This window comes from Taurulus bubalis (genome assembly GCF_910589615.1).
Source record: "Taurulus bubalis genome assembly, chromosome: 16".
NCBI classification, from domain to species: domain Eukaryota; kingdom Metazoa; phylum Chordata; class Actinopteri; order Perciformes; family Cottidae; genus Taurulus; species Taurulus bubalis.
The window spans coordinates 3,450,275-3,471,174 of record NC_136604.1 but is presented as its reverse complement, the minus strand read 5'-3'; the positions used below and the strand labels follow the sequence as shown (position 1 = coordinate 3,471,174).

General features: G+C 47.0%; 1 protein-coding gene across 1 annotated transcript in view; it reads right to left on the bottom strand.

Moving 5' to 3' along the window:
- The window catches only part of pvrl2l (PVR cell adhesion molecule related 2 like), a gene marked incomplete at both ends in the record, with an annotated part of 172,389 nt that extends 151,769 nt beyond the window's left edge, over positions 1–20,620 (bottom strand). Inside the window, one exon of the mRNA XM_079232075.1 lies at positions 20,530–20,620. Coding sequence (XP_079088201.1) covers positions 20,530–20,620 — 91 coding nt within the window. The remainder of the gene's footprint in view (positions 1–20,529) is intronic.
- Between the last annotated feature and the right edge of the window lie 280 nt (positions 20,621–20,900).

The window sequence follows — 20,900 nt, the reverse complement described above, 5'->3', positions numbered from 1 at the left end:
CAATTCATGCTGCCGTCACCGGCCGCATTCCACTCTGTTTCACCTCTTATGGCACGGCCACGGTGAAGTCAGTGTTATCGCTGTAGTTGCCCTCAAATTGATACTTGTCAGGCACTAATTTGACGTGGTTTAACTTGAATGGCGCTCCGTTTTAAGGACACATTCCCACGATTTCAATGGCCGCCTCTCAGCCAATCAGAGGAGAGCATTTCCCATGACTCATAAGATCGGCTATTCAACAAACCAGACAATTCAAGATCAATCCAAGCTGACCAGACCTTCACGTTCCACAACATTTATTAGATTCTAGAGAAAAGGAAAGTCTGAGAGAGAGAGAGAGAGAGAGAGAGAGAGAGAGAGAGAGAGAGAGAGAGAGAGAGAGAGAGAGAGAGAGAGAGAGAGCGCGCTTGGGGACAAGAGAGGAGGAGAATACCTGGAAGGGGGAGCACAGGTGATGAATGGCAAATAAAAAGGAGAGGAGGGCAATGATGATGAGAAGGAAAGGTGAGAAGAAAGGAGAGGAATAGCAAAGAGAGGGAGGGGAGAAGAGATGCATGCCAAGTGGAGGAGAGGGGAAGATGAACGATAAATAGAGGGGGGGGGAAGCAGAAGGAGGAAGACGAAGGGAGAGAGAGAGAGACAGAGAGATGGGAGTGATTCCACTCAACAAGCATGCAGCACGGCAGGCGTGTGCCGTGCGCTGTGGCGCCCATTTATGGTGATGGAATGTGTGAACGTAGCAATATGTGGTAACTTGCATTGATCTGAGATCAGACCGCTGCACCACACACACACACACACACACACACACACACACACACACACACACACACACACACACACAGCCCAACAGGAAATGAGTTTCCGCACAGAACGACAAAGGTTTGCTGCAAATGTAAACAGGAAATCTTTTTTCTATCCACGACCACACACAGATATACACACACATATACACACACACCTTGACGTGAAAAGCCAAAACGTTTCAAGTCTCAGGTGGTGAACGGATTACCTCCCGTCTGCGCCTTCTAGAGGTGACCCACTTTTTACACAACCCAAGAAAACAACAGTTCTGGATGCACACACACACACACACACACACACACACACACACACACACACACACACACACACACACACACACACACACACACACACAGGTAGGGCAGGAATCTTCCGTGCACGTGGCGAATAAAGGAGGCGACATCTGTTCCCGCTTGCGTTCTGGAGGCAGACTTGATTAATCGGCCTTCTCATTAATCAAAAGCGACTCGTGGCCCTGGCTTTAATCTCACCGCCGGTGCGAGCTTTTTAATAACACGCCATCATTTAGTGGATTTGCCGCCCGTCCCGTCCTTTTGGTTCCGGGTGTGCTGCCTCCGTTGGGTTCCACCGGCCCGTTGCCGTGCCTCCTTCTCTTCAGTGTGTGTTTGTGTTGCGTCACACAGAGGGGGGGGGGGGGGGGGGGGGGGGGGCGGGCTTAAAGCGCTCAAGTTTGCGTCACGACTGGCCGAGCGAGTCCCGGCCGTCCCGGAGGTCGAGGTGAGTAAAACCTGACATCGCTCTCGTCCGATTCAATTAGATGAGTCCGTGCCGCTCTGCATCCCGCCGCTGATGAAGCTCGTAATGGATCCATCTCTGGCGGCGCGTTGGGAGACGACGCCCTTCCGTCGGTCACGCTTCAAGGATGATGCCAGAGGTGGGCGGGCCGACACATCTGTGCGATAATAACCCGTCCACTGTTCCCGCCAATCATGCACGCGAGAATAAGAGGAGTCCTTTCACACAGATTTTTGGTATTTTATTTCATTATTGATTGGACAACTCAATCAAGCAGATGGTCCTCTGGTACAATGTGTGGTTTTAACCCTCTATGGAAACAAAAATTGTCAAACAATGGATTCTATATACATAACGTTTCCAAGTTGCCACAAGTGTTGCCAATGTTGGGGGGAAATAGTTTCACTGAACTGTTGTCACGTGACTGTTGGTCTCAGCCAAATCAATCATGGCTTCCTCGTTGCGCTGCATAGTGCAGGATTTATTGTTTTTTACAGGATTGTTTTTTTCAAACGGAGACAATATATCACAATTGTAAGCTTAGTTTCGGTTGAGTTTTTTGCGTGTTTGTCACACATGATTTGTTCAAGGACCAAAAAATCCCATAATCTCGCGATTATAAGCGCTTTCACGCGTTTCCACCGACCGTGATGAACGGTGTCGTCTTCGCGGTTGTTTAAAGAAAACATGCTTTTCTGTCCCGCCGGCAGGTTTTGTTAACCTGATAAGCCCGAGGTGTTCTACAGCTGATGACCTTGATGTGAATACCAGACACTATTGTCCTTGATCTCTAACGAATCAGCAACTCTTTGCCTTTAAAAGAAATCATTGAAAAAAGATTATGATTTAATTTATTTTCTGCATAAATATGATCTAAAGTCAAGAGTCTGATCAAAATTTTTTTTTTTTATTGTATTGTTCGGTGCCTTCCCATCATCCTCCAGAGTAATACTGCACATCTTTAGAAAGATGAATGCCTAAAGCATCTCAATCTGCAACAATAATCACAAGCATATTCAGTCCCAAAAATGTAACTGACCGCCTCCTTCCGCATGTCACGTCTGACGTGTTTTCAGGTGAAACGCCCCAAAAAGAAAAAGAAAAAACTCTGTGTCCTGCTTCGCAGTGCGGAGACACCGATACTGATCAGACAATGCTCTTACTGTGAGACTCACGCATCTCGTCTCGTAGGCTACAGGGAAGTTACTGACTGAAATCCGCCATTGTTAGGGGTCCTAATGAGTGTTTTAGTAAAACGTTATAGTCGCTTAGTCCTGTTACATTACATTTAGCTCTATACACCGTAGACACAGCAACCGGGAGCAGTTAGGGGTTAAGTGTCTTGCTCAAGGACTCATCGATGTGGACTAGCGGAGCCGGGGCTCGAACCACCGACCCTCTGATAGAAAGACGGGCATGCTAGTCACTGAGCAACAGTCGCAGTGTTGAGACCCTTACAGAATTATTAAAATGCAACAATCTTTTTTTTATTTATGTATCGACTTGCATCTTCTCACAAGGGTTACACTACTTTAGCAATTTAAATGAATTAGATCGGAACTAGTTTTGTTAAACACACTTCCGTGAGATCAGGAAAAAAAAAGGGTCGGGCTTTAAGATGCGTTCCATGTAACCACTGTGCTCAATACCTGGGGCCTATCGGGAGTCCATCTCTTATTACCACGCTGGTATCCAGTGTGCGAGATACGGGAAGGGGGTGGTCGAGACCTCCGTTGTCACTTGCAATTGTCTGGTACTGAAAAATATTTCGAAAGAACACCCAGTTCTTGTACACATCAGTCTCGCTGCCGCAGAGCACGACTTCAGCGCGAGCCACTCATCTCGTCATCCACACATCTGCACGAACACAAGACGGTTCCCCCACACACACCTCACTGCCAGCACGGAGCAGAAGAGGAGACCGGACAGGAGTTGACTTGAACAGCTTTCATGTGTCTTCTGCGAATGGCTGGCTGAGGAGGGGGAGGGGAGAGGGGGAGGGGAGAGGGGGAGGGTCCAACAGAGTGCCTGTATCTGTGTGGACGGTCGCATCCGAGAATACAACATAAAGATCAGAAGCAAGAAGATGGTGAGGAGGAGGAGGAGGAGGAGGAAGAGGAGGAGGAGAGAGGGGGAGGGGAGAGGGGGAGGGGAGAGGGGGAGGGTCCAACAGAGTGCCTGTATCTGTGTGGACGGTCGCATCCGAGAATACAACATAAAGATCAGAAGCAAGAAGATGGTGAGGAGGAGGAGGAGGAGGAGGAGGAGAGGACCCTTGCGCTCTCTTCCACACCGTTTTAATTTTTTATTTTAAACCTCTCCTACTCAAACACTGCCGTCATTTCAAGGAAGAAAGCGGGGGCCGGCGGCCCGACCCCTCAGCAGAGAGTGTTTGAGTTGTCACAGCGCGTTGACCTCGACGCCCCGCTGAAGGTAGAGAATAAGAATCGCCGACAGCGGGGATGACAGTTCAGCCCGACCTGTCAAGTGGAAGCGCAGAGGGAGCCCCGAGAGCCCCGGAGCCGCTTTCGGGTTACAGCGATGCACGCGGCCCTCCCTCTGCGCCGGCCCGGCCCGCAGCCCGACGCACGCCGCGCTAATTGCCGTTTAACCCGTTTAAAGTCGACGTCCCCCATTGGGTTGTGGACTGCTACTTTGAAGCCTTTTGAGGCTTTTATACAAGTGACCATATTTGGACTGAGGTGGAGTGGCACAGTAAGCCCCGCCCCTAAAGCGTCCCCTGCTTTACAGGCTGTCTGACTCTAAATGACCATCATTTACTAAATGAACATCATGCTGTATTGAAGAAGATTTGAAACTAGAGATTGAGACATAACTCATGTTTACAATGTTTACTGAGAGAATAGATGAAAGGAGAAGTAGTCATTTGCTATATACCACCTGGCCCAGCGTTAGCAAGATAAGGTTAGCTAATGCTATTAAGCTAATGAGTGCATATGACACGCAGTAGGAGTTTTCCATCAGGACTTCCTCTACACATTCTGAAGTCAAGAAGCAGTCACATCTCAGGAAGACAGAAAGCTAATTACATGCAATAGTGTTTGCATGACTACAGAAACATAAACATCACATTTTTACATTCATTGTAGCGATCGCTTTGCAAGACAACGGCTCTGTGAGGCCGGAGGAGTTTACCGTGGTAAATACCACCTGTGCTATTGTAGAGCACCACGTGTGAGCAAAACAAACATGCTCATAATCATCCTCACACAAAGACGACCCCGCTGCTATAATTCAGGAGCCGAATCCAGGACCCGAGCCTCGGTACACAACCCAATCAAGCGCTTCTCCCATGGCGCCTGAGGGGAGCGGGCCAGCAACTGGAGACCAAAACATGCGTTGAATTTAAGAAGTACCACTATCATGGTGAAGCTTTTAGTCCATTGAATTAAAATCTACCAGGCATCTTGCTAAGTCATGCTTAGTCATTCTTTCCATTCATGTTAGTTTGGTTTAGAATTTGCAGGAGATAATTAGACTCAAGGAAGGCTCTCTTCCTCGAGTTGTCTGCAGGAAGCTTGGGATTCACAAGCTCTGCTGTTTGGAGAAGAAAATACAAAATAAAGCCAGGAATACAAGCGGCAAGCAAACACCGACGCCAAAGAAAGAATTGTTAGAATTGATCTTTTCTTTTGGTAACTTCCTGCTTTCAAGAGGTTTCCGTTTGGCAGCCGGACATCAGAACTCAGGGCTTCCTTAAACTCACAAATTAAGACCATGATTTTTTATATAATAATAATAATAATAATAATAATAAATACAAATAATGACTAAACGTTCTCTGCGATGCAAGAGCCATCTCAGTTGCAATCATATGCACATTGATTTTTAAACTGTGATAAAATTAATGGAAACGAATGGCCGCCCGGACGATAGAACACCAATTAAAAGAAAATGCATGGAAAGCTTTAAAAAGTCCATAAAACATGCACCAAATGATACAGCCTCAGTCCATCGGGATGCTTTTATGAATCCACACCTCAACTTTAATGGCGTTTTACTGCCTTCTCATTATCAAAAGTTCAATCTAGTCCATTTTGATATAAGTTGTAAGCACACAAATATACATTTTGCTTTGTTTGAAGCGGCGTCAGAAGACTTTGAGTGACACGTGGCGCCTGGAGTCACCGATCAATCACTTTGGCAGTCGGTCGATTTTGTTTTATTCAAGCACAGCTTATGCTTTTGAGCCTTTTTAGTTTCCCCTCCATCACTTTGGCCAGAGTGTCACGCAGTTGAGGTGCGAGTGATGTTCCAAACCGGCTCATTGACACTCGCCCCTTCACACCGCCTTGTTCATAGCGCAGAAAATACCTGATTCAATTCCAGACCTATTTCACTTTTCAGCTCACTTTGAATTTCAGCAGTCGGAAACCCTGCACCGCGTGTCGTTTGGACAACCCGCAGGAGTCTGGAGAAACGGCGTGCTGGGAAGAGAAGAGGACCGACATGAAAGCGTCGCACACGTCTCATTAGCACCCTCTTCTCTCCGTCCAGCCGGAGAGCCGGGCAGCCGGCCTGCCGCCCGTCAGGATGCCAGCCCGGTTGAAGCGCTTTCACTTCCATCCTCGGACGCATCCCTGGGGATTAAGAAATCATCCTCACATTTCCAGAAGCCAGACGCCTGGAAATAGACTGTGGGATGCGAGGGCGGGGAGGTCAGAGGCACATAAGTCATTTTCCTATTTCACCATCCTACCTCCTCCGTTGATGGGTTTTTTTTGGAGGTTAGCACAAACACCAAGGGGAGGGAGGCAGCTGGCTCGGTGAAAGTCACCTTTCTGAGCTGTGGATTAAAACGACATGCTGCAGTGACAACAGGGGGAACTTTACAGTAATGATGCAACTTCACGTTGTTGCAGATGAAGACAGAACACAACAATCTGATGTCAGGTTTAAAAGATGAATTCAGGAGCTAAAGCTACAGATCACAGTGTGAACGTGAACCAGAAGACGATGACATTAAGGAACAACAGTGGTCAGGTCTTTATTCACCGTTTCAATCATTGAAAAGCTAAAGTATAGCATGTGGAGCCATTCAGTATACCCTCAGAGGTTAGCATAGCATAGACGTGCTAACGCTAGTTAATGATGTGCACAATGACAAGCTCAACGCTACGCTATGATTGGGCAGTTTGGGTTCAAAAGGGCGGGACTTAGCGATGGGTGAATTGATTTAATTTTAAAGCTATATCAGTAACTGGCAGCTTAGTTGGTTGGTTGGCTGCTCGCTGACTCCAGCTTGTGACAGCTGGAGGCGAGAGTTTAAAGAACACTGATCTCAGACCAGCTGTTATCCCAAAAGGTCCGTTCATCTTTTAACCAACAGAAGGTGAGCTTTCCAACTGAGCCATCCCATTTTAACTGTTGTTTATAAATCTTAAATAAGGTCTTTTTTTTTTAATGAATAATTAAAAATGAATCAAATCAAATAAATAATAAATACATGTATACATCCATCCACTGGAATATCGCTTTTTGTACAAATATATATATGATTGTTTATTTTATTCCCTTTTATTACAAACATATAAATACACTCATGCTTAGGTTTGCGATACACTTGTGTAAACCCCTGGGCCCCGTGCCGTTTCTGACCACTAGAAGCGCCAAAGAGCCGTGTGTTCACGAGGGCCGGTCCGCTGAGGAAACATCCAGAGAAGAAGAAGACTTTGTAAATGTTTTATGAGGAATTAAACTCCTTCAAAACGCGTTCGTCGGAAACCTGGAGGACCCAGGCGGTGCTCGGTTCCCCTACAGAACCCTTGTTTGTTGACGTAAAGGCTCCACGGGGCCCGTTGAAGAAGTACAGCTACTAAACTAATAGAGTCGCCTACAGCAGGTCGGCTGGATCTTTGAAACATTGATGCTTTGTTACTTTGCATTCCGTGTTCCAGGGTCCGCCCTCAGGAACTGCTCACTCGGTGCATGCTGGGAAAGGTTCCAGCCCCGCAGCCCTGAACAGGATAAGCGGTTTAGAAAAACGGATGGATGGATGGATATTCCAATTTCAATGTGGCAAGCAGATTAGCAGATTAGTCATAATTGCCCAGCTCATAATAATACAGTTACTCCAGCCTCAGTATTCCTCATTGTCGCCAACCTAATTTAGGAGTATTTGTCAACCATAGCTCCAGTTTGAGACAGCGCTCCTCAGTTTAAGCCCTTTAGCTGTTGTTTTTCCATAATGGAGGCAGGTTGATGATACTAAGTCCCTAATCAGGTAGGAGAAAACATTCAGCAAATGACAGTCCGGTAACTTTAACCACGCCAGTCCATGTCGTTTTAATCTGGATGGGCCTGTAAAGCACAGTCTGTTCACGCATCTTCCTCCCCAGGGTGCAGCCAGAAGTGCAGCTGCAGTTCACCGGTCTCGGGGCGCGACACTAAATAAAAGATAACTTTTATGTCATTAATGAGTTCTGGGGTTTTGACATGCGAGCTATTTAATCCTACTTGGCTTTGATCCATTTCCAATATTTTTGTGCGAGGAAAAAAAAAAGAGAAGCCTAAAAAGGGAATAGATGTCATAGATATGGGAGGAAGAGATGGCTTGGCTGTGTGTGTGTGTGTGTGTGTGTGTGTGTGTGTTCCCCGTCTGTCACAGCTGCTCTCATCCTCATCCTCCCCCCAGATGAGTCACTGTTATGCTACTCATGTTGGGCTCGTTTACAATCCCAATCATTAAAGAATCACTTGACATAAAAACTCAATGAACAGACTTTTTGTGTGGTGAACATTTCCCCCCCTCCCCCAATGACACATGGCAACTACGACTGCGCCAGATGTTTCTGTTTAAGAGCGGTCGCCTCGCTAATCTGTTTTTGCACTTTCGTTCAGTTTTATTTGAGGAGGACTTGGACTGGATCCTCTGTTACGGAGAGAGAGAAAAAGAAGAGGCCAAAGACACTCCTGGCTGACTGACGGGCGCGTCAAGAGCAGCGGGGAGGAGAGCTAATGAAACGAGCTGCGAGACGAAGGCCCGCAGGGCCGAGGGGAAAGCACCAGGCGATATACTCCAGTCATTTGACAACGAGATCCTATTAACGGGGAATAGAAGAAGAAGAAGAAAAAAATCTGCCTTTTGAAAGAAGTCTGTAATTCTATCATGCAAATGAAAAAAACACCGGAGACGTCTGGAATATTGAACACGTCGAGACAACATCGACCTTTTGTGTCAGGAAAAAAACGACTCAATTTTGGATTCACGGGGAGAAAATCAACTGCACGAATTGTGTGAATAGAGAGGTGAACTCAGCCCCTCAGCCTTAGATTAGAGACAGGGAGTCAGGGGTGAAGAGGGGTTTATTTTTTGGGGGGGCGGGGGAGTGCGGGGGGGGTAGTGGTATCAAGACGGAGAAGAAAGGCAGAAAGACAAAGCATTGCATTGCAGCTGTCACAGCGAATCTCTCAAATCGACAGCTGAATTAGTGAGCGGCCACGGAAGCAATTAATGGGGTTTAAACCGCCGGGATCGGGCACGCGTGTGTTTGTGTGCCGTTATAATAATAATAATTAAAAAAAAATGTAAAAAACTTTAGCGACAAAACCCAGCTCCCAGTGTGCAAATTAATGTCAATCACTACGGAAGCTGCGCCCGCAATGGTTGGCCGCTTGAATGGATGTATTGCCAAGTACAGGGAGATGTTTTCCCCGACTTCCTTAATTATCACTGCATAATACACCAACAAGCATTATGCGCTGCAACGCTAAACATGAAAGGGATCACGGATGTGGCAACAAAGATCGTCTAATCGAGCGAGAGCTCTTCAAAGACGGATGTTCTGTGCGCATCTGGAGAAGGACTGCAGCCACTCTGACCTCCTGCTTATAGAGCTCTGTCCGGAGATACAGGAGTTTCTCCATGTTGTTAAACATGCAGAATACAACCAACTAAGAGCATGTCAATATGCTCACGTTTCTGAATTACAATTTAAAACGTGTGTCAATTGTGTGTTCCCCTGAAGGAGGGAGCAGCAAGACGTGGGACTGTAATGAGTCATTTTGATTTACTTTCAAACCCTTGCGCTTTAATTATCGGGTAGGATGGACAATTTTTTTAAACTTTTGGACTTTGAATGGCACTTGCAGCCCAGTTATTCTTTAGTTATTTTGCACTTTCAGAGGCTTGATTGCTATGTTGAGTTACCTTTAAAGCTTTATTTGTACTTTTTCTTTACTTTTAAAGCATATTTGCACTTTAATTTGTATTACTATTTAATTTATTTGTTATGATGATGTTCTGATGTTCAGATCTTGTTACTCAAATACATTTGAAGTTCAAATGCCAACATTTTGAGTTACTATTCTTAATTTGCTATGGGAAATAGTCATTAGATTAGTCGATTAATCGAAAAAATAGTCGATAGATTAGTCGTTTATGAAAATAATCGTGAGTTGCAGCCCTAGAGTCAGCCTTTTCCCACATGAAAAAGATTAAGTCCAAACACCGTTCCACCATGACTGATGACCATTTGGTCTGCCTGACGCTGACTACCAGCAGCTGCTGTCCGGACTATGCAACCCTGCTGGTTCCATGCAGTGAAGTCATCAGAGCAAAATGTAATGACCAAAAATGTACAGAATTGTATTGTGTCATAAGGGTCCATGCAGTTATGCAAGGTACGCCAATATTGTAAATATAACGTATACTCTGTATATTTAAACATATATATATATATAAATAAAGCATTATTAATGTAGGTAGATCTTTTTGACTTGGTCATTTTAAAAGTAGCTCGTGAGCCAAAAAAGTGTGGGCACCCCTGCATTAAGGTTTAAAAAGGGTCAACTCACCAAAATTACAAAATAAAAACCCCTTGGAGGCATCAAGCCATGAAGATAAGTTTTGACTCCAACAATCCTGTTCACAGCTTGGCCTTTGGATCATGTAACAGGGCAACAAGTACTGCAAGAACACGGCGTTCACAGAGGTCACTGCAACTGTACTTCAAGAGATTCAGGCCGAATACTTGGACCGAGTACAACGCGCATCACGATGCAGGTGTTTGCGATTCAACATGTTGCCGGTCCCCGTAACATCCGACATCGCAGCACTACTTTCTGCTCCATCTGAGCCGCCGTCTGCCACGGATATGTGCATTTTCATGAGAAACCAACAGCGTTTTTGACAATCGTTTTAGAGTCACAAAACATAATATCGCGACATTAAAGTGTAATTGTAATTTGTGAATTGTCAGTCCACGCAGTCGGTGGACAGAGACAGAGAACACATCAACGTCTGGGACTAGAAAGGCAGACAGAAACCCGTGTCCCGTTGTTCATATAAAATGTAGACGAGACTCTCCGCCGCCTGGTTCCTGTCAGTCACCTGACACCCGCAGAAAAGACATGAAAGTCTCTGCCAGGAGAGAAGAAAAAGAATCCCTGAATAACACGCAGGCCTGACAGACTTAATTGTCACGTCCGTGTCTTCTTCTACACGTGGCTGCTTTGTGCGCCGGGACAGCCATTCATTTACAGCCAGGTTTAAAAAACACCTGCAGAGCTCGCACGTTCCAATTTTTTTTTTTTACAAGAACTGACAAGAAATGATCTAATTGCACATGGCGTGCGTTGCAGCGCGATTGGTGGAAACGTACAGGAGACAGAGGCGGTGGTAAATGGGCTGTAACTCTCTGTAACGACGGCCGTGTTCTCCTTTAACGCGCGCGTGACTCGCATGGAGATGCGCCCGCCGTGTGAACACTGGTCGCTTGTGAGCGGGCCGAGCAGGAGGGAGACGTTAGCTTGCATTATGCAAATGTGAGGAAAAAAAACAACAACACCGTCGGAGCGGACGCAGTCGATCAAGGCGATTGCCATCGACGTGCGTGTGCGTGTGCGTGTGCGTGGGCTCGGAGGCGATGCAGTCAATTTAGGTGGTGATATTGAAGCAGCCAAGGACGCTCACAGAGGTGAGAGCAGAGCCGCGGGTGGCCGTGCACAAATCCTTGTCAGTGGCCCCGTTTCATTTTCACATTTCATCAATACTGGCAGAGTCTCTCTCTCTCTCTCTCTCTGCTGGCTGCTGACCTCCACAACGTGTTGCCTGCAGTCTCCGGGCTGCACACAGAGAGGACAGTTACTTATGGACAGGGAAGCAGAGATGGATTGAATAACATTTGCATCACTCCGGCGAGGGCTTGGCTGTCTTGGCTCGGTCCTAAAAGAAAAAGACATCCGGTCCCTCCGCCGTCCGTGCTTTGTTGCTTTGTGTTGCGTGATGAAGTTCAGGTTCTGCAGAGCTGGGGCCTCATTACAGAAACATATCCTAACTGCTTTTTCTATTAGAACTTCAGTTTCAAAGAGGAAAAATATTCCCACTGCAGAAGCAATTCCCAAGCTCACCACGGTGTCCCGTTCCATCTCAGTTTAGGGTGACGTTTAGGATTTTGGGTATTACAGAAACACTTTCCTCAATAGGAAAAGGAAAAGAATGGGGAACACTGATACCGACGCATGATGACGAGAGGCTATCTGAACCTTACGATGGCGCTTTACATTCCCCGGGCCATGTATTACCGGGTAACTACATCAACTGCCAAGACTACAACGTGTGAATTTGACCTTTGGGCCTCTGCCAGCTGTCGCACAAATCCCAAATGCACTTCCAGACCACCGGCCAGAGACGGGCGAGGGCCGTTGACTCCACGGCTCGTTCGTCTCGAGTAGCCCACCGGTACGGTCTGGCCTCTACAGTAACGGGCATGACGGGACGACTGCCGGTTGAATCCAATGTACCATCAAGGTTCCATCAGTCAAGCTAGGACCGGATTACAGACTTGGTAGTTTCTTTAATGAGGCCTCTGGTTCATAGTTTGGAGGGTTGAATAAAAGACCAAGAAGCTGTTGGGGCAGGAGAGTAAAATAACACATTTCCTTGCATGGATGAGAGTATCTGCTGCTAAAGGTTTGGGGAATGGTAATACAGGCACCGTCTGAAGACCACTGACAATGGCCTGGTCTCTCTAGTGCTCGCACTTCAACCAGAGCAGGAAATTGACTTTTTTGTGTGTGTGGGGGCGTGGGGGGTGTTCCATCTTCCTGTGACTGTACATCCCCCAGCAAATTAAAAAAAGAAGCCTTTTCCCCTCTCACCAACCACAACAGGATGTGATCGGTTCAGAAACTGATTAATATCCACCAAAAGATTGACAGTTGGAAAAAATAAACCGAAACAAAAAGTGGTTCAGGGCCTGACAGCCATAGGGACTTTCCTGGCTCAGACTGAGGTACCGGTTTCACAATTGCCATTAAAACAAAATCCTTTTGACCTCACGGTTCATAAAAATGCAGTGAAATACAAGAAGTATAGAAACATTGTCTAGCAGCACTGCATGACGGCGATCACATTCAGCTTTTCTTGTCGTTTGACGTATTGAATTAATACAATATTTATAATATTATTAATTATAACAAAATACAATAATATTAATAAATTATACAAGTTGTCAATATTTGTGTTTTTGAGCTATGGAACATACCCAGTAATATTTGTAAAATACAGCTTGAGCTTCTGTGCAGACGGCTAAGCTACAACAGGAAGGTATGGCTAAGCAGTCGTGCTAACGCCATATTTTACTTTCCATGCTTTCTTTTTAAATCAACGTGGACCGATCCAGCATGGACAGCTACGAGTGTAAGGCACATGAAGCACTTATATATATGCATGTATATTATAATATACTGAATTGTATTAATAAGATGTCCTTTTTATGTCAAAGTGTTGGAATAAATGTTAAATATTTGACTGCAAAGTAGTAATGCGTGATACCTTTTGTTGCATTGAGTCACACAGGGATTAGATGGACCTACCAGCCGCCACTGTGTTTGACGTCATCGGGACGGTGTTGATGTCTGTTGCACGCGTCTCGTAATTTGTTCCTCGCGGTTTAAATATCACAAACACAAATGTATTTAATTGCGTTGATTGCGAACAGGTGGCTGGACTTGAACACAGCTCCTCGTTACTGATGCCAATGGAGCATTCTTTTTTTAAAGCAGCCAGCGCTAATTAGCTCCTATGTCATTCTGTTTCATTACCCTTCTACCCAGCGCCCGCTGTGATTCTCACTGCAGTGACGCGGTTAAGTCTCTTTAAAGCAGGTTGACTACGGCCCACGTGGTGAAACGTTGGTAAACGCAGCGCAGAGTTTCAGCCATGCTTTGTTTGCACGTAGAGACGACGTGTGTGGATCTGGTGGCAGTAGCGACCTGTCAATCACAGTAAGCCCCACCCTAAAGCATCCCCTGCTTCATGATCCATTTGACTCTACATGGAGCATCATTTATAAAAATGAACATCATGCTGTATAGAAGAAGACTTGGAACTAGAGATTGAGAAGCTAGCTGGCTCGTCGACACATTGTCACACTTTTGAATTCCCCACCAGCTCCGTCTAAACAATGAGGCCGAGGAGAACCGAGAGCAGCGGAGGGAGGAGGGCAGGGGGGCGTGCTGGTACCCGTTTTAATTCCACCAAAAGCTGTTCCAACAAAAGAGCCCTCACTCGGGGGGCCGCCACGGAGCGGCAGCCAGGCGGTCCCGGCTGAAAGTAAGGTCGTGAGCGAGAAGAATGAGGGCGAGGGAGGGAGGGCGAGGAACGGAGACTGCGAATAAAAGAATGGGCAATATGAAAGCCGGGTATGAAAGGCTGGCTGGAAGTTTTCTTTACTGGCGGTGAGAGTCAAACCAGAGACGTGAGTGTGTGTGTGTGTGTGTGTGTGTGTGTGTGTGTGTGTGTGTGTGTGTGTGTGTGTGTGTGTGTGTGTGTGTGTGTGTGTCCCTGAGAGATGAAAGCAAAAGTGAAACAAATTAAAACCTTCCTCCCACCATCCTTGGACGGGCTCCGTTGTGATTCATGGCTCCGTCCCCGCCGACACCTGTTGCTGCAGAACGCGTGATGCGGCCCGCTTTTCTCGAAATGTGATCTGGACTTTGCTTAGTATCCGATTTCCTCAGAAGCGGAATGAAAAAGGGAGAAAAAAAGCGCTGACCAAGTGGAGACGCATGCTTGCTGCTTCTTGGCAGGCGGAGTGATGAATTAAAAAGCTGCTTCCTGGACTCTCAGCCGGACTGATGGAGCTTCTTACAGCAGCCCTTTCCCCCTAATTACACCTAGCTCCTTTGAGGGAAAGGCCCACTCAGACCACATCAAGGGGACGTGCGATGGGCTCACCCACAAAAGCCGTATCCGCGACGACCTGTTCCGGATCTCCGCGAGAGACCTAACAAGCCGACCTCCGCGGCGAAGCACAGCAACAGGCATCTATTTTTCGCTTGAAAACGCTTAACTTTTTGGAGAAAATAATATAGTTTGCAAAGTTTGTTATATAAAAAGCCCACAACACCAAAAAAAATCAAATAAAATATGATTTGCTAAAACATGAGCCCTCCTCCGAAGCACTCAGCTGGCATTGCAACCCAGCAGTGATACCACACACACACACACACACACACACACACACACACACACACACACACACACACACACACACACACACACACACACACACACACAGAGAAAGAGCGATCACTCCCCCTGAGATACACTCCTTGACATTTAGTCTTTCTGCCACCGACCCGATGGGGTCGAGACCTCTGCCCCAGCGACTGGATGCTAAAGATGGCTCCGATGCGCGGGGTTAAAAAGGGATTCATAGGGTGACAATAAACTTTAAACTGAGAAAAATTACAGCCCTTTTTTTTTGTTTGCCTCTGAACTAATGGGAGCTTTTCAGCCTCGTGGCTTCTCCCGATACATTAATCAACTAAAACAGCCTGCGAAGAGAAAACAAATTGAAATAATTGCGCCGCTGCCTCAGAGGCCGAGAAGCACACAGCCGGGCAGCTCGCAGACGAACGCTTTGAACTCTGCGCTCGGTGCCGTGCATGCTTTATGACGACAGCAGTACGATCAGACACTTCTGGGTGGTTGCTTTAAGATGCAGTAGAGGAACGTGGTTCCTGTGCGTTTTGTGTCTGTCATGGTGGAGTTGGTGTTATTTTTCTCTGTGACGTCATCTGCCCCGGGTTGTACTCTCCTATGACCCTTTCCACTTGCTTCCCATCTTGACCCGAACTACCTGGCATGAGAAATAAGCGTATCTCCACGGACGGGACCCTTCTGGTTTATCAAAGTAGCATACAAAGTATATTTATATTTTAGTACTCCTAAAGCGGGTGGTTATTGAGGGCAGCCGCAGCACCGGTTGCACAGGAATATGCCAAACAACAAACAGCAACACGGGCTCGATGATGAGTCATTAATAAGAGCTCTCGATAATCAGGCCGCGGCGCTCCGAGGGCGATAATCATCGGCCGCCTGCTCTCCGAGTGATAAGCTAATCAGCCCCTCGTCTCCACCGAGCCGTCGAGGGGAACTCATCATCATTGACATTTCAGCACAGAATCAGGCCTGTAGAGACGAGGACGGGACACCTGAAGTGACTTCATTATCATTGCCACGGAAGGATATCCTCTCAAACTCTACTTCCCTGTTTTGCTGAAGGTTAAAGTTTTTTGCGTCAAGTCTCACTGCTGCCGTTGACCCCTTTGTTTTTTTTAACCACAGACTATGGAGAGGGGGTAGTCTGCGTGAAGTCACCCGTTGGGTGGTGCACTGATGTTTTGAAGTATCGAGGAGGAAGTGACCATATCTGGACTGAGGAGTGACGTAGAGACCTGTCAATCACCTTGTAGCCCCGCCCTAAAGCATCCCCTGCTTTGTGGTCGGTTTGACTCTAAATGATCATAATTTACTAAATGAACATCATGCTGTATTGAAGAAGACTTGAAACTAGAGATTGAGACATGAACTCATGTTTACAATGTTTACTGAGAGCAGTAGAGTCATTTATATAGACTTCTATACAACCAGAGGAGTCGCCCCCTGGTGGTCAATATACACTCACCTAAAGGATTATTAGGAACACCATACTAATACTGTGTTTGACCCCCTTTCACCTTCAGAACTGCCTTAATTCTACGTGGCATTGATTCAACAAGGGGCTTAAAGCATTCTTTAGAAATGTTGGCCCATATTGACAGGATAGCATCTTGCAGTTGATGGAGATTTGTGGGATGCACATCCAGGGCACGAAGCTCCCGTTCCACCACATCCCAAAGATGCTCTATTGGGTTGAGATCTGGTGACTGTGGGGGCCATTTTAGTACAGTGAACTCATTGTCATGTTCAAGAAACCAATTAGAAATGATTGGAGCTTTGTGACATGGTGCATTATCCTGCTGGAAGTAGCCATCAGAGGATGGTACATGGTGGCCATATAGGGATGGACATGGTCAGAAACAATGCTCAGGTAGGCTGTGGCATTTAAACAAAGCCCAATTGGCACTCAGGGGCCTAAAGTGTGCCAAGAAAACTTCCCCCACACCATTACACCACCACCAGCCTGCACAGTGGTAACAAGGCATGATGGATCCATGTTCTCTTTCTGTTTACGCCAAATTCTGACTCTCCCATCTGAATGTCTCAACAGAAATCGAGACTCATCAGACCAGACAACATTTTTCCAGTCTTCAACTGTCCAATTTTGGTGAGCTCTTGCAAATTGTAGCCTCTTGTTCCTATTAGTAGTGGAGATGAGTGGTACCCGGTGGGGTCTTCTGCTGTTGTAGCCCGTCCGCCTCAAGGTTGTGCGTGTTGTGGCTTCACAAATGCTTTGCTGCATACCTCGGTTGTAACGAGTGGTTATTTCAGTCAAAGTTGCTCTTCTATCAGCTTGAATCAGTCGGCCCATTCTCCTCTGACCTCTAGCACCAACAAGGCATTTTCGCCCACAGGACTGCCGCATACTGGATGTTTTTGCTTTTTCACACCATTCTTTGTAAACCCTAGAGATGGTTGTGCGTGAAAATCCCAGTAACTGAGCAGATTGTGAAATACTCAGACCGGCCCGTCTGGCACCAACAACCATGCCACGCTCAAAATTGCTTAAATCACCTTTCTTTCCCATTCTGACATTCAGTTTGGAGTTCAGGAGATTGTCTTGACCAGGACCACACCCCGAAATGCATTGAAGGAACTGCCATGTGATTGGTTGATTAGATAATTGCATTAATGAGAAATTGAACAGGTGTTCCTAATAATCCTTTAGGTGAGTGTAGATCATGCCGGTTTATCGAAATAAAAAGGTGTTGTATGCCATTTGAAATCAAGCATGCATTCAGTCTCAGTAACTCACTGGCTGAGCAGCTGAAATGGGAGCTGAGGATATTTTTTTTTGTATTCCCAGCAAGAAGACGAGATGTGTCTTTGCACGTTCAAATTAATTCATAACCGGTGGGGATGCAGTCGTGACAATCTGACGGCTCTTTAACAATACGAGCCCTGATGCAGCGCGGTCTCGGCTGAGTATCTGTCATCCTCACCGATCTGCGTTGCTCTCACCGGTGTGTGTGTGAATGTGTGTGCGCATGTGCGTGTGCGCGTGCGTGTGTGTGTGTGTGTGTGTGTGTTGGGGGGGTGCCTCCGGCACCGCAGTCCTCGTTTCTCTGCCACTGCTCCAAAATGTGCATCGGGAGGAGGGAACGCCATTACAGAGCTAATTCCAATCAGGGAGGCATCTCATGCGCGCTGACTCCAGATCATAGAGTCACCTGCAGTCTCGTGGATCCGATGCCAAGCCGAGTGCAGAGCGGGGCTCTGACGCTGCCTTGAAATAAGTCGCCCTGCATTCGCTTTGATCACAGCAGAGGCCCGTCTCTCCCAGACGTCTCCCAGCTCCGTAATGACCCGTCTTCATTTCTTTTTTTCTTTTTTTTTTCCTGGTGACAATTTGGGGACAGCTCAGACAGATGTTACTAGTTACACCCAGGTGAAAACAGGCTGACAGATCCCTGCTGACGGAGCAGGTTCACAGGGTTTTTTAAGCCCGTCGCTGGTAACCGACTGCCTGTCAGCGGGAATTTTTGGAGCTGGTCCCAGTTAGGCAGAAAGAAAAAGAAGAAGAAAAAGACAACTCTGGAAATAGTTTGTGTTGGGAGTCTGCGTTGCTCAGCAGTGCATCTTAGCGAGGTTATCTCCAAATCTATCACTGTAACGCACTGACATACAGTGTTGCTATGGCAATCACCGGCATGTTTGATGATGGCTCTTTTTGTTTTATCAATTGACCTCGTCAGGAAGCGTTCACACTTGGTTACGCGCTGGAATCACAGCCGCGTTGCCGTTACTGCCCTGCAGCGCTGCAACCGGGGGTTCTGAGTGTATTCAACGTAATCTGGCATACATGTTGGTATTATGATGCATTATAATATTCATACAGTGTCTTGCACTGCGCTTGCATCACTTGACGGCAAGTTTACAGCAGAGCTCCACGGATATCAGCATGAGATCAGCCAGAGCCGGCTTATCACACCCGTCACCAGGGCGCGTTGGCATGTAACCACAAAGTTATTTTTCTCGTAATTAATTGATTAATTCTTCTTTTTTGGTACATATCATGACAAACTTTATCTGTGCTTGTGCACACACTTTTGGGTGTGAAATAAAACGACCTGTTCAGTTTTTTGGTGGGTTGTGAAAATCAGAAAACACGTGATCCAACGAGCACCCCCCAGCTTTCAGAGCTTTACCTTTGGAAAGGTGCGCCATATTTTCCTCACAAGCCAATCAGAGCAGACTGGGCTTTTTAAAGAGACAGGCGCTAAAACAGAGCGTTTCAGACAGAGGGTGAATACAGGTATATTTAAAACAGATGGTGAGAGAAAAATATGTTTTTCAACACTGAAGCATGTCAACATGTTGGAACCTGAAATTGGCCGCTTTACAGAATAGCTGCAGTTTTTACAAAATATTAATATCGGTGTTGGTCACTATGACCAGATATTAATCAGGCTCTAAACATTTGTCCTAATTTATTGTTATTAAGGCACAACTACGTTATCTTTCTTAAATACAGAGTGTATATGTAGAGAAAAGTCCATTCCTCCAATCAGAAGCGAGTGCTGACACCAGACTCGGCCCCAGGGAGGCACCTGGCTGCTCTGTGCTCTCAACCTGCTCTGAGAGAAAATTGCATTCAATTTACAAAAGCGTGCATTAAAAAATCCATGCGTTTCTCTCGGTCTAGCAGCTCATTAATAAACACGTGTCGTCGTTGTGTGTATCGTTTCGTGTGATCAAACGATATCAGGCATGAAGTGTGAACATTTCACACAGTGTCACTTTGTGTCTGCAGTGGATGGAAAGTGGAGAAGACCGAGGGACGCGAGAGAGGAAGAGTTCTCTTGAGAAGCACACGGCCTATGGAGTATGGAGACAGTATGCCTGGCCCTCCAGTTTAATATCACAATATAGCAATTGTATTATTCATTTGCGTCCAATTATATGCAAAAGGTGACTGACAAGCAGCTCAGAGTTATGCAGGAAATCGTTAAAGATATAACCCCCCCCCCCACACACACACACACACACACACACACACACACACACCTGAGGAGCCGCAGAAACGAGGACCGGCTCCTGCCATTAATCTATTGCCCGCTAATCAGACCTGCGGGTTACGCGCGCGCACACACACGCAGGTGAACGCAGATTACAGGTCAGCTGTGTTGCTGAAGGGGTTTTGGTCGAGGCTCAGCGGGGATTAGCCGTTTCCCTGAACGGTCACCTGCCGTCTGAAGGCGCGAGGAAATAGAACCACAACAACAGAAACACGCACACCCGGAGAGCCACACCTCACGTTCCGCCGGGGCACACGCGCGCGCGCGCGCGCACACACACACACACACACACACAAACACACACACACACACATATAAACGGGCACACACACACATACATACACACGGGCACACAACCCCTTACAAGTGCTTACGACTTGAAACTTTTTGTTTTACAACAGGTCGCAGCGACACGGGCACACAGCGGAGCGAGGGGTGTGAAGCGGCTTCGGCTGGGACTCAACCGCAGCTTCGTCTTACCTTGTGCCGCGAGGAGGATCGCCGCCGCCGCCGTCAGCCAGGCGTTCCTCACCGGAGAGACCCGGCAGCGTGCCGCGTGATCTCTCGCCATTCTTCCAAGCGGGAGACGAGGTGGACGTAAATATCCACTACAGCGCTGCAGGGTGGGCGAGTTTGGCTCCGGGATATTCCTTCTCCGAACGGCGCGACAAACTTGCGGGGAGTTCAGCTCAGACCGCCCGGGTTAGGAAGCAGCCAAGTTGCGGCTCCTCTTCCCCGTGTGTGTGTGTGTGTGTGTGTGTGTGTGTGTGTGTGTGTGTGTGTCCTGTGTCTCTTCAGTCCGGACCGCGCTGAGTCTCTCTCTCCGTCCTCCTTTCACTTGACAGGAAGAA